This window comes from Cervus canadensis, chromosome 28 (genome assembly GCF_019320065.1).
Source record: "Cervus canadensis isolate Bull #8, Minnesota chromosome 28, ASM1932006v1, whole genome shotgun sequence".
Taxonomy (NCBI): domain Eukaryota; kingdom Metazoa; phylum Chordata; class Mammalia; order Artiodactyla; family Cervidae; genus Cervus; species Cervus canadensis.
Window position 1 is genome coordinate 46,454,143 of NC_057413.1, and position 13,992 is coordinate 46,468,134.

Genomic DNA, 13,992 nt, shown 5'->3' on the forward strand with positions numbered 1-13,992 from the left:
CCCCTGGGAAGAGAGAGCCAGAGGTCAGCGGGATTCCGCTCAGCCACCAAAGCCGGCCTGGGAAGTGGCGGCCTGGAGAGGAAGGGGAGGCCTCAGCCTATAGGCTGGACCCTCAGCTGCAGGTGCTACATCTGAGCCTGGATTGAGGCTCCGGGGAACTTTGACTCTCTCTGCCCAGCCTCTTCCCCATCACCCTGTCTCCCTGCCTTTCCATATGGGACAGGTTTCTTTTATTTTAACCTTCTTCTTTTTGTTTTTTGGCTGCACCACTCAGATCATGCAGGATCTGAGTTCCTTCCCTCTATGATCAAAGTGTAGATTCTTAACCACTGGACCACTGGTTGCTTCTGGTTGAGAATGTTATTTATAGCCTGAAATATACATAATAGCCTGTTTTGGGCTCTGAGCTTTAAAGGTACAATGCTTTTCCATTCATGCAGAGATAAAAAGTTGCAGAACAGAGAATAACATTTGTCTTATTGGCAGTCTACAGGAACAGTCGTGGCTTGACCTACCTGAACTACAAAAACAAAAGCATTTTCACCTCCCCTCCAGGGTCTAGCTGACACCAAGAAGTCTGCAATATCATCTCCCCTTTTAGTACAAAACAAGCCTGAATTCAGACTCGGGTAAGACGTTTCTTTGAGCCCCTTCTCCATCTGCTGGCTTTCCAAATGAAGTTGCTCTTCCATGTCCCAACAACTGCCTGTCCATTTATTTGCCTGTCATGGGGCAAGCAGTACGAACTTGGACTCGTTAACAAATTAAGAACCTATTTTCCCTCCTTCTTTCTCCCTTCTCTCCAACCTCTTCCTCCCAAGCCTCAGTTTTCTCCTGTCCATTGAAGAAAAGCAGGGGGCCGAAGGTGAGTGAGAGAGTTCTGTGACACTTCTGAGGTCCCCAGAGGTCAGAGACTTCCCATCCAGGCTTGCTTGGGGGTTGGGACGTTCCATGGGGACTGAGGGAGTGGAGGTGGGGAGATGGAGAGTCATTTCCAAGAATGGAGGTGCAGGGAGGGTCCCTGGCAAGGGTGGGAGAGAGCAAAGTTGGGGTGTGAACATCAGAGGAGACGGGTGGGGAGAGGGAGATGGGTGCAGAAGAAGGGGGAGGGAGAGAGAAGAGGAAAGGATCTCCACCCTGCAGGTCCTCCCTATAACCCCAGCCCCCAGCTGGCCATTGTCACTCCATAGTGGTTGTTGAAAGGCCACACTAATCAAACACATTAAAAAAATAATGGTCAGTAGATGAGCTACAGAAAAATCATTGCCACAGGCTGTTCATGGTTAATAAACAACCAAGAAAAGAGACAAGTCTGTAAACAAGCCGCAGGGCAGATCAGGCTTATGGGGAACAGCAATTGGCAGGGAGGTTTATAAGCTTAGGGACTAGGCTAGGGAAGAAAAAGGTGGGAAACAGAATGGGCAGACGTCAGGCCGCCCTAGGCCACTTGAGGAGCAGTTCTGGAGACAGGCCACCCTTCAGGATCGCCAAGAAGGCAGGGGGTGCAGGGCTTCAGACTGCCTGTGTCAGTGGATGGAGAGGAATGGGTTGCCCTGAGAGGGGTCTGCTCCAGACAGACTCAAGGCCACCTTCTGCCCTCACTACTCCCAGCCGGGGCAGGAAGCCCCGTAGCCTGAAGAAGAAGCCCGGCCACACAGCGCAGCATCTACCCGTCCAGGCTGATGCAGTGAGAAGCCCATTTGCAGCCACAAGGGACCGTGAACCTCAGGCTCACCTGCTGGCCCCACAGCAAGAACACGTGTGTCCCCTGGGCTCAGATCAGGGCTCACAGAGCGAACATCCCGTGGGTGCTGGGCTTCTTTTATTTGCTCCTTCCCTTAGCCATGACAGGAAACCCTTCGCAGGTGCGTCCTGTCGTCTCACCCACTGCTCAGAAAGTCCCTCATCTTGCCCACCAAAGGCAGCAGTGGCCTGGCCTGTCTGATACCTCCCCTGCCCTGCACCGGCCCGCCCTGGATCTGCTGACGATCCGGGTCTTCCTGGAGCTCCAGGGAGAAGGGCAAACAGGTAGCAGGAAGTGGAAGGCCAGGGTTTGGGGCAAAATGTCCTGGAGGCCTAGAGGTCCAAAAACGCCACCCAGGCCCCGAAGGGCTGGGGAGCTGGGGACATGGTCTGCACCTCCCCACCGCTGTGTGTCTGTCCTTAGCTCGAGTCCACGTGGGAGCTGGCTCCAGGGGTGGGCAGGTCCACCTGGTTCCAGGCGCCCCTCATCCTGGGCAAACAGGGATGGTCGGTCCCCCTAACAACTCCCCTGTACAACATCAGGGCACAGAGGCCTCTGCCTGCTCCCAGCCCCACCTCCTGGGGCCAGACCATGTGGCCGTCTTCCCTCCCTACCCCCTTACAGTCAAGGACAAAACAGAGACATAGGGTCCGACGGTCTTAAAGGTAGAATGTGGAGAGAATCAGACCTGGAAAACAACTGGAGGACCAAGCAGTCTTTTAGTCAGTTGGGTGAGGTTCGTGTGTTATTCTGTTTTATCCTGAATACAGTCTTGAGAGCTAGGAATTAGTGTCCCCTTTCACAAGAGAGGAAACGCGAGGCCCCATAGGGTTAGTGACTCGCACAGGGCCCCACGTGACAGGTGGCACCCCTGGGTCCATGTCCCGAGCCCCTGCAGTACTCTCCTGGACATCCTGCTCTCCAGCCGGGGCAGGGCAAGAGGTGTGTGCTTTTCAGGCGGAAAATTAACCCCCTCTTGGTTATACACCGGGTGTTGGCCACACCCTCCTGGTAAGGAGGCTGGTTATCAGTGCGTGCGTGTGTGTCCTGGCACCTGGCCTGTCAGTTCCTCAGTCTGAGTCTCCCCTCTAGTGTCTTCTCCTGGACACAGGGGAGAGAGGCTGCCTCCCTGCTGTCCCCCCAGGATTGTGCCCTGCCCCTTCCTCTCTCCCTGTCTCCACCCTGGAGTGGCGATCCTGGGCTGGCTGCCCACCGAGGCCCCTCTGCGTCACTCCCCTGACTTTGATGTTTGCTGTCCTACCGATGAGGGCAGTGACCCAGGGCCGAGAGCAGAGAGGCCACATCTATCCCCAGACTCTCATTGCAGTGGCCCCAGACTGGTGGACACCCCTCCCCAGAGGAGGATTCCAGCCCCTATTCTTCAGCCTTTGCTGCCAAAGAGGCCAAATCTGAGCCGTGAGCTGGAGAGCAGTGGCAGGGGTGGGGCAGGAGAGACTCCTCTGGCCACTGCGCCCTGACCCAGGCTCCTTGGCTCCATCCCCCGTCCCCGCCCCGGGGAGTTCCTCCAGGCTGTGGGCAGCTCTGAGTTGTCTTTGCTGTGTTACCATTGCATCCTCTTTTCCCAGGGGACAACGAGTCCCCTGGAGGGAAGTGATCCCCCCTTTCTCTGAGCTATGACTTCCCTTCCAGTGGACCCCAGGACTCCCCCCCATCCCCTCCAGGAGTACAGACCCAGAGCTGGGGTGTGGGAACTGGGGGGAAGAGCCTTGGGCAGCCTCTGCATACAGGTCTAGGGACAGGCTGGCCCTGCAGGCAAGGGCTGTCAGCTGCCTGGTCACAGCCGTCCCAGGAGGGCCCGGCCAGCAGGCCGCAGTGGGGGTGTGGGCTCCGCTGGTGCCCGGGACCCGAGGGACAAGCAGCTGTGGTCAGCTCAGGGCACATGCGGAGGCCCTGTAGAGGATGCGCGGCCCAGGGGGTGGGAAGCTTAGATAGCTCTGCGGTCCCCAAGGCTTCTACTGACCCCCACCTCTTAGTCACTGTTTCTCCTCCAGGGTGGGACCCTTGTGACATGAGCTGCTTCTGGGACTCTTTCTTCCCCCAAGAGCACAGGGACGCTTGCGGGAAGCAGAGGGACACTGAGAGGGTCCCGGGTCGGGAGAGGGTGGCCCCAGCTGTCCACCCCTCCCCACTCTGCTCTGTAGTAAGAGGTTCCGAGGCTGATGAGATCAGAGGTTCTCTGTCTGCAAACAGCACCCTCGGGGCTTGTCTGCCATCCAGCTGGGGCCCCGGGGGTCTGTGGCTCTCAGGAGAACCGTCTCGGTGGTGCCCCATACCCGCAGAGACCTCCTGCCTGGCACCACGTGCTGAGACTCCCACCCCCGCCAGGATCCCAGCAGCCCAGGGGAGCCGAGTAGGTGCGGCACAGCCTCCAGCTCCAGGAAGGCCTGAGTCCAGGTGGCACAGTCCTCACCCCCAGCCCGGCTCCAACCCAGACAGGGCCCCGTCTTCGCTTCTCCTCTGAGGACTCTCCTGGGGGTCTCCCGGGGCCCCTCTGGAAGAAACTCCTCCCCACTCCATGGTGAAGTGGCTTCAGACCAAGCGGGCCTCCACGGAGGTTCCGGTCTTGCTGGCAAGTCCTTGCAGGATCTGGCAGGGTCACGGCACATGCTGTAGCCTGCAAGGACGGGGAGAGATGCAGAGGGCAGTCCTGCTCAGCACCCGAAGCTCCCGGGCCAGCCCCTCTGCCTCTGCCCTCCGCTTCCAAGTGGCCAGGTCCCAGAAGGTTCCACCAAGCGGTCACTGCCTGCCCACCGTCCCCCCTCTCCTGGGTGCCGAATGGTCCTCCTGACTGCACATGGGCGAGGACCGACCGCCTGGAGACCGGGGGCAGTCGGGCACTTTGGAAAGGGTGTCAGACTCCCCAGCGCTCTGTCCTTGGGGGGCTGCAAGGGTTGGGTTCTACTCACTTCCCACGTGTCTCTTCTTCCAGAAGCCATAGACCACGATCACGAGCACGGGGAGCAGCGCCAGCACCCCCACGAGCACCACAGGGTAAAAGTCCAGGTATCTGGGGAGACGGGACAGGGCCAGGAGGAGGTGAGCACTGGGCACCCCCTCCCAGCCCACGTCTCGCCACACCCCATGCGAGAGGAGTGGGACCCGCTAGTCCCCATGGGGAGCGACGGCCTCTCTTCCTTGGGGGCCAAGCTGCGGGAGAAGGAAGTGAGGTGCTCACAGGTCAGGGGGATGAAGCCCCCAGCCCCCAGCAAAGGCATGAGTCCTCCAGTATTTGGGGGAATACTCTCTGCTGAGGACAGGGGCTCTAAGAGGCACCCATTTGTGACAGAAGAGGCCAAGGTTCTCACTCTCCCCAGCATGACCGAGGATGGCACTTCCCACCTTGGTCCTCCAGAACACACGCTGTGGACACCCTGCCTGTACCCCCTTTGCTATGTCACTTCCATCCACATGGGTCATCAGCACCTCCGTTAAAAAAACCTGGCAGCTTTCTCTTGTCACTGGCGCCCTCCATGCCATGCATGGCAGGCAGCCCCCCATCGACAGCCAACAGCGGGATATAAAGGCCCCGGCCTCCTCGCCCTCCACACGGCTGCCTGGCACTGGACCCCGGACTCTCCCCGGTGGGGCTGAGCCCTTGCTGCCCACAGTGATGACCAGCCTGTGCAAGTGCTCCATCTGCGGCCTTCCCTCCCTGCCTCACTTCCCCTCGCTCTGTCCCGTGTTCCCAGTACAACATGAATCCTGATCTCCGAGTCCACTCCTGGGGGAACCCAAATTAAAGCGTCCCCACTTCCTACTCTCCGAGATGCTCCCCTTGTGCGGCCCTGACCCTCTGCTCTTCATCCTCAGACTCTGTGCTGACCCAGTCGCACCCTCATTTCCTCCCGCCATCCTTTCTGTCTCTTGTCCACCCCAGCTTCCCATCGCCCATTCAGCAACACGCCAGACTGGATTCCGGGTAGGGTGGGGGGTGAGACAGGGGCTGCTCTGCTGTGACGTTTGCACCGTGCGTTCTGCTCAGGCACCGAGGACTGTTCCCTTGTCTGGGAAAACAGTATTCATGTAAGCCCCACCCACCCCGCCGCTCCCGGCCAGGTACCTGCTGGGGATTAAGTGGTTGAGGAGCGTTCTTCTGGTGGGGTACATTCCCATGGTGGGGGCTCCCGCGGTGCAGAGGTGCGCGGCCTTCGTGGAGGCGGAGGCTGGGCCCGCAGCGGAGGCTCGGGTGTTGCTGGGAGACGCAGTCGCTGTCTGGGACCCGGTGGCCTTGCCGGGCCCCATGGTGGACAGGCCGGTGCTGGAGAAACTGGAGCCCATCACAGGGGTCCGTCTGGTGTTCCCTGAGGTGGGGGAAGGCAATGGTCTGGCCAAGGTGAGGAGTCCAGCTGTGAACACTGTCGCCTGGCTGATGAAAGGGCCACCGGGGCCTGAGGTGGGCGCTGGGCCTGTGGCGACGACCGTTGCACTCTGGAGGATGTTGGGCAGCTTTGTGAGAGGAGTGTTTCCCTTGGTTATGGAGGCTGAGGGACCAGAGAGGGAGGAAGGTGAGGCTGAGTCGGGGTCTTGGTTCTGGAAGCAGCTGATGGCAGCCCACATGCTTGTCTAGGGACTGGGGTAATGGGGGGAGCTGTCCTCATTTCACCCCTTGGACCTAGAATCCAGCTTTGCTGAGGGATCAGGTGTGTGTGTGTTCAGGGGGTGAGGTCAGGGAGGAGGAAGTAGGCACAGCAAAGGAGGAAGAGTCTTTCACAAGTTTTTCAGTGTCCCCTGTCCGGCCACGGGGACGAGAGGATACTTCCCTCCCTACCCCCATCTCTCTTGTCACTTTCTGGACCTTCCTCATTCCTGTAAGTCAGAGATTTCTCTGCTCTGACGTTGAATGTGACCTTTCCCAGTTGCTCCACGATTGGCGACTGGGATCCGGAGATGAGGACAAGGAAGCATCAAAGACTCCGATTCCTAGGAACACCATGAGCAGGGAGGTCAAATGCCTTCCTTGGGGGCTTAGTAAGAGACACCCGAACTGGTTCTGCCACCGTCATGCATCAGGGCAGGCCTTCAGCATCCCCTTTTCTAGAAGAAGGCTGGAGTTTGGTTGGCGGAAGGGGAGCAGGCAGGAGCTGTGAGGGCTCAGTCTAGGGAGCAGTGTTGAGCCGATCTCATCAGGAAACTGGAGAACGGAGAGAGAGGGATGCTGTGGTGGCGAGAGGGCTGCGGCTGCATCCCACTGAGAGCATGCACGGACGCTCTCCTGAGGGCCTCACCGAGGGCAGTGCCCATGTTTCTGGGTGAGGGAACCAGAACAAGCAGAATTGGTGAGGTGGGGATAGGAGAAAGGGCCAACCTGGAGCCAGATCTCCCAAATTGTCCTAGTGAGCAGTGTGAAGACCCCCAAAGGACCCTTCAAAGAACACACACAGTTGCCCTGGGAGAGCCAGCACTTGGCCACAGAGGATCTAAGAGTAGGGCAGAAAAGAAGTGATGTCCATAGAGCGAGAGACCTCCTGCAGGGTCAGTGAGGTCACATAACCATTTCCCTCTCCTTCATCCCTACCTCAGTACACCAGGGGGTCGGGAGGTGCAGGACCAGGAGAAGATGATGGAGAGGAACCCTCCTCCCCTATCTCCTGTGATGAAGAAGGGGGGTTGGACAGCAGCTGTCCCCCTTTCCCACTTCAGGTGCCTGGGGCCAGAAAGCTCAGTTTTCAAGAGGCGGTGGAAGGGCATATGTCATTAGAAGTTTTGCAGATTTTTCATTTGCTAGTAAGGTCTGCAAAGTTGGAATCTCCCCAAATTGCAGTTAAGAAATGGAAAGTGAGATCCAGCATAGTACAACGGGAAGATACACTAAGGGGAAAATCATTTCATGTTTAGTTTCAGTTTAGTCGCTTAGTCATGTCTGACTCTTTGCAACCCCGTGAACTGTAGCACGCCAGGCTTCCCTGTCCATCACCAACTCCCAGAGTTTACTCAAACTCATGTCCATTGAGTCGGTGATGCCATCCAGCCATCTCATCCTCTGTTGTCCCCTTCTCCTCCCGCCCTCAATTTCATGTTTGTGTCCCTACAAATGAAGACTTCAGTAAACTGGTTTCGACTACTTCCCTGGGGCTAAAGCAGAACTGGAGAAGGGAGGAATGAGATTTGCTCCATGTCTTAGAGATGGCAGTTGCCCAAGTTCAGACCCAACGGAAGATGGGGATGCAGTTAGGTTAGAGGAACCAGGAAGGGTGGAGAGTAATTTTCACAGTCACTGGCAGCTTTTTGCAGGCTCTCTGTCTGGCTCCTTACCCTTTCCTATCTTGTAAATGTAGAAACAGCATAGGGCTTCTTTCTTGGCCCTTCTCTCTTTTTCTATACTAAAGAGAGATCTTTGATTATCTTAAAGTCAAGGCACAATATCACCCCTCTAAAACTCTCCAGTAGCTTCTTCTTGTACCTAGAATAAAACTCTGACCCCCATTTCATGGGAATCAGGATGGCTGTTTGCTTCTCGAACCTCATCTTCTGTTTCTCTGCCCAATACTCAATATGCACCAGCTTCTTCTCACCTCAGGGCCTTTGCATGTACAGTTCTCCCCACCTGGAAATCCTTTGAACCACTCACTTTCAACAGGACTAGAAAACTCTCATCCCACACCTGTTCTGCATGATGTCATCTGCTCAGGGAAGTCTTCTTTGACTCCCCACTAACTCAGTCGCTCCCCCCACCACAGAACTTTCTAGTTCATCCCATTGTTTCATTTGCTTAAGAACATTCACTGTTATCTGCAACTGTTTGTCTGACAATGTGTTATTGCCTATCTCCTCCCATAGGATAGGAATGTGTCTGGTTTTGCTCACCACTGTGTCCTCAGAGCCTAGAATCGTGCCTGGCAGAGAATCAGGGCACAGCAAATAAATACTGAACAAATGATTGAATAAAACAAAGTACAGAGTCCTGAGTTCGAATCTCATCTCGTCCACTTGCTAGCTCTGTGATTCTGAACAAGGTCAGAGCTGCAAAGGACTTTTTACATCTCATTTTCTTCATCTGTAAAATGCCCATGAAGGTGCCTGTGAGAGAACTGTGAAAACCCCACTGTCCATCATGCCCACTGATGGATTATTATCATCCTTATCATATTTGATGTCAGTGGGCTACAGGGCGGGAGGACACCCCCCAGCATCCCAGCGCCCCAGCAGGCCTGCTCACCTGGAGACACTTCCAGCAGGAAGCCCATCAGAGGGTAGAGGATGCCGGAGCTGTTGCGCATGCACCAGTACCGGCCCGAGTCCTGGCGCCTGAGGGCCACCATGGTGACGTTGACCACCTTGGCCTGGGTATCGTCCTGCAGCAAGTAGCGTGGCCCCTGCACCCCCACACGGGTGAACCCAGGCTCGCACTGCCTCCTCCTGATTTTGCACCAAACCTTACCCTCCACGTGGTTTTTGCGGCTCTTGTAGGAGCACTGCACAGACAGAGTCTCCCCTTCAAAGTGCTGCAATTTTGAGTACACGCGCTCCATGGGGGCACCTGGGGAGACACGACTGGTTGAGCAAGGAGGAAGGAAGCATCTTGAAACTCGAAACTTGTGCTGAAGAGGCAGGTGGCTATTGCTCTGCTCTCATGGAACTCAAAGGAGAAATACAGCCCAACTCTGATGGAGGGGTACATATGCCCCCTCCCCCAGGGAGCTCTCGGTCTGTTGGAAACACTAGCCCTGCCCTCTAGGAGTTCCCAGACTGATGGGGAAGACAGTTGTCCTGTGCCCTTGGAGAAATCCTAAAATGATGAGGAAGATACAGGGCTAGCTAGATACATACAGAGGAACTCCCAGTATAATGGTGGAGACACAGGCATAGCCCACAGGGAGCCCCTAGTTTAACAAAGGAAGCTTAGCCTTTACATTTAGGGAACTTCAGCAGACACAGCCCTTTTCTTTGTGGCATCTTCTAGTCCGATGGGAGAGTGATAAGCCCCGTCTTCAGGGTCTTGTCCTGCCCTCAGTGAGATACAGATGCAAATGCAAGTCATCATTCTGAAATTCCAGAGCCCAGTGAACTTAGGTAGGTGAGAAAATTCAGGCTTGGAAAATATTAACAGTAGTTATTTGTTTCACAAACAGTTTCATTCTAGTCATCTTTTAAGTAACAAGTTGTCTGAATTCACTCTAATTGATGTTTAATTGTAAAATATTCTAGTTACCTAAAACCCATAGATTCAGCATGTCCAAATATGTGTATCAACTCCTGGTTGTGTTTAAACCAAAGATCTCTACAGTTCTTCACTGTTCATAAGTTGCCCTCTATCCCTAGGAAGCAGATGTGGTCCGGGAGCTTCGTAATCCATAGTCTGATGAGGAGAGGGTAGAACTAGGGCTGAGGGTGGTAAGCCAGGGGACAGGAAGAAGGAGAAGGCTGCAGTGGGGGCCCTCCACCCCTCTACCCACCTTCCGCTCAGCAGTTACTCCTCTATCTCCCTCAGAGTCTTCTGCAAACACATACACAGAGTACAGAACATACATTTTGGAGAATGTATACAGAACATACCTAGATAAACATAGGTTAAAACTCAATTCTATCACTGACTGTGTGAGCAGACTGTGTAAGGCCTCTGCTTCTTATCCGTCTCTGCTTGGCCGTGAGAACTGACCCTGGACAGCGCCCTAAACGTACGTGCACAGTGCATGCCTCCTTTTCCCCAGTGCAGGTTGCTCCAGGCTTTCCCAACGGAACCCAGAGCTGTGATGGCCAAGAAAGAGCCCAGCATCCAAGACATCCACCTTAGTTTCCAACCCAGCTGCCACTAGAGTTGAGGCTTGGAGTAAGGTAACACCCTCTCTCGTATCACTTTGTCCCATGCAAATTAAACAGAATAATCCCACTCAATTATTTGGCAGGTGACAGGTTTGGGGGACCCCAGGAGACACTCTTCTGCCCTGGCAGATGGGGGCCTTTCTAGGAGAGGTGTCCGGATGGGACGACCTTGAAAAGGGTCTCCAGGGCACTGTGTTCATATGTGCCCACCTTTCAGCCCTTTCACAGGCGGTGCCCAGAACTGAACGGGAAGTGGTAACTTGGTTGCCATGGCAGCAAGGGAGGCAGAATTGGGTGAGGTCCCCTCAAGGAGCATTTAGTAGCTGTTGGGTGAGAGAGAGGGCTTCAGGGATTGCTTCCCTCCCCACCAAGGACAGCGGATAGGGACGGGGGTTGTGACCCCAGTGTTCCAAGAAAAAGCAAGTTCAGCAGCCACACCCGTAAGGTAATGCTTCTCATAAAGAACCAACAGGGCCTTCCTAACAGAGGCCCAAGGGAGGAGGGCTTGTTGTGTGAGGAAAGGGAGTGGCCCTGGTCAGAAGTCCTGAGGAAGCCGGGCAGATAAAGGGGCCCATGCAGAGAGGGTCCAGAGCTTTATCTTAGTTGGTGAGGCCTGGGTTAGCTTTCCTCAGGGCCAGATATTCGGCTGGAAACTTCTCACTGGTCTCTGGTAAGGGGTGACTAGGTCTGCCAGACCTCCTCCTCCTCCTCCTCCAACCCCACAAGATCACTGGGCAAGAAAAGCAGGAAGGGGGTCCAGGGACAGACCGTTTCCTCCCCCCTAGCCGCCCACCCACCCTCTCACCTGAGACAGGGCCCTGGACCCACAGCAGCAGCAGCAGCAGGAAGGCGGGAGGCATGGCTCCATGCAGTGGGGATGGGCACAGCCAGTGGGGGGCAGGGATCCAAGGTTAGCGGCCCAGGCCTATCCTGACCGGGCCATTTGGGTCTGCCAGGGAAGACCTGGGGTTCTAAATGTGAAGTTGCCCATTTAGGGAAGTGAGGAAGCTGTGGGACCCACTGTGATCAGCAGACCGCGGGAGCCCACAGAGCCTACAAGAGGGCGGCGCCGGGGCAGTTTCCGCCCCTCTTCCTCGAAACTTCAGGCAGGTGTGGCTGCTCCACCCAGTCTGGGGCCTCCCCGCCCAGGAAGGGCTCTCAGGGTCAGAAGAGTCCTGACCCTCTTCAGGTTCCCTCCCAGAATCTGGTGCAATAAGAGTGCTGTCCTCTGAAGCCCGTTATTCACCTAGAGGGGTAGTGTGAGGTTTCTAGAACCTCAGGTACAGACTTCTCTGGAATCCTCTGACTCAGAGACCATGAATATAGGCTCCGGGGCTGCAGCAGGGCATCTCAGACCTGTTTTTCACACACCCACATTCACACGGAGCTTCCTGTAAACTCCCATTCATTTTTTCATTCATTCATTCCTAAATGCATGCGTTCATTCTGGCACTGCCTTTCTCTCTCCCAGGCTCCTGGCTAGTCTGAGCAGTCACTCACGTTCACACTTGCAGATAACCCTTTACATGCCCAGATACAACCTTATTTTTTGTCACTATTAGAGTGTGGCAACCCACTCCAGTATTCTTGCTTGGAGACTCTCCATGGACAGAGAGGCCTGGCGGGCTACAGTCCGTGGGGTTGCAAAGAGTCGGACATGACTGAGTGACTAAGCACACAGCACAGAGTGTGTGAAAAAAGAAGCAGCAAATTGTAAGACTTGGAGAATAAAGTTTGGGTTCAGGGAGGAGCACCTGTGCTCTCACATGTGGGCACACATACACACACTCATACACACTCACACACTCACACATACACACGCACTCACACACTCTCATACACACACACACTCATACACACGCACTCACACACTCTCATACACACACTCACACACTCATACACACACACATTCACACACTCATACACACACACTCACACACTCATACACACACTCACACACTCATACACTCACACCCACACACTCTCATACACACACATTCACACACTCATACACACATTCACACTCACTCTCATACACACACACACACTCATACACACACTCACACTCTCATACACACACATTCACACTTACACTCTCATACACACACTCATACACACACACACTCATACACACACACTCACACTAACCCATTCTCATATACACACACACTCAAACACACTCACAGACTCACATACACGAGCACACTCATACACACACACTCACATACTCATACACACACTCACACACTCAACACACACACACACTCTCATACACACACTAACACATTCTCATACACACACACTCAAACACATTCACAGACTCACATACACAAGCACACTCTCATACATACACACATATACGAACACACTCTCATACATACACATTCACATACACTAACACATTCTCATACATACACACACTCAAACACACTCACAGACTCACATACACAAGCACACTCTCATATATACATACTCACAGACTCACATACACTAACACACTCTCATATACACACACTCACAGACTCACATACACTAACACACTCTCATATATACACACTCACAGACTCACATACACTAACACACTCTCATATATACACACTCACAGACTCACATACACTAACACACTCTCATATATACACACACTCATATACACTCACAGACTCACATACACAAGCACACTCTCATACATACACACACATATATAACACACTCATACACACACATTCACATACACTAACACATTCTCATACACACACTCAAACACACTCACAGACTCACACTAACATACTCTCATACATACACAGTCACTCACACTTACACACATCATGGTGCCTATTGGGTATGTGATATAACTGCAGTATCCCTTTGGGGAAGGGGAAAGCTCACATATGCTAACATACTCTCATACATACCTATACACACACTCAAACACTCATACATTCACATACACTTATACACACATTCACATACACTCACACACACACATACACTAGCACACTCTCATACATACACACACACTGTCATACTCACATATACACTCACTCTTACACTACGTGCACACACATTAACACTCTCACACTCACATACACACTCACATAGACACACGCACAGAAGCTGCCTCTGCTTTTCCATACTCACATGTCTCCTTATCTTTATCCCTCTCTCTGCCTCTCCTACCATCATCTCTAATCACCCACCAGCTCCATCCGGGCTCCTGCTCCCCGCTGCAGCCTTCCTAAAGCAGCCCGTGTTTCCCTTCCGCCACCCCCACCTCCACTCCAGAAACCACACCCCCAGTCCCCTGCTCTGGCCCCCGGCCAGCACCCAGGCATGCTCCCTCAGCTTCCTCTCAGCCCACATTATCTCTGCTATACAGCTGTCTGGCTCCAGCTAAAATGACCCAGCATCTGGCCCAAGACTCCACCCTTCACTTAGTCCTCAGGGCTGAGAATGAGAAGGGACTTCTG

The 13,992-nt window shown here is 54.2% G+C and overlaps 1 protein-coding gene across 1 annotated transcript; it reads right to left on the reverse strand.

Moving 5' to 3' along the window:
- Positions 1–2,444: 2,444 nt before the first annotated feature.
- TREML2 (triggering receptor expressed on myeloid cells like 2) lies at positions 2,445–13,752 on the reverse strand. The gene is made up of 6 exons (XM_043450629.1): positions 13,664–13,752; positions 11,331–11,496; positions 8,922–9,242; positions 5,826–6,246; positions 4,672–4,772; positions 2,445–4,379 (listed from the first exon to the last, which is right to left on the reverse strand). Exons 2-6 carry the CDS (start codon positions 11,383–11,385, stop codon positions 3,931–3,933), a joined length of 1,347 nt encoding a protein of 448 aa, XP_043306564.1. The 5' UTR covers positions 11,386–11,496; positions 13,664–13,752; the 3' UTR covers positions 2,445–3,930.
- Between the last annotated feature and the right edge of the window lie 240 nt (positions 13,753–13,992).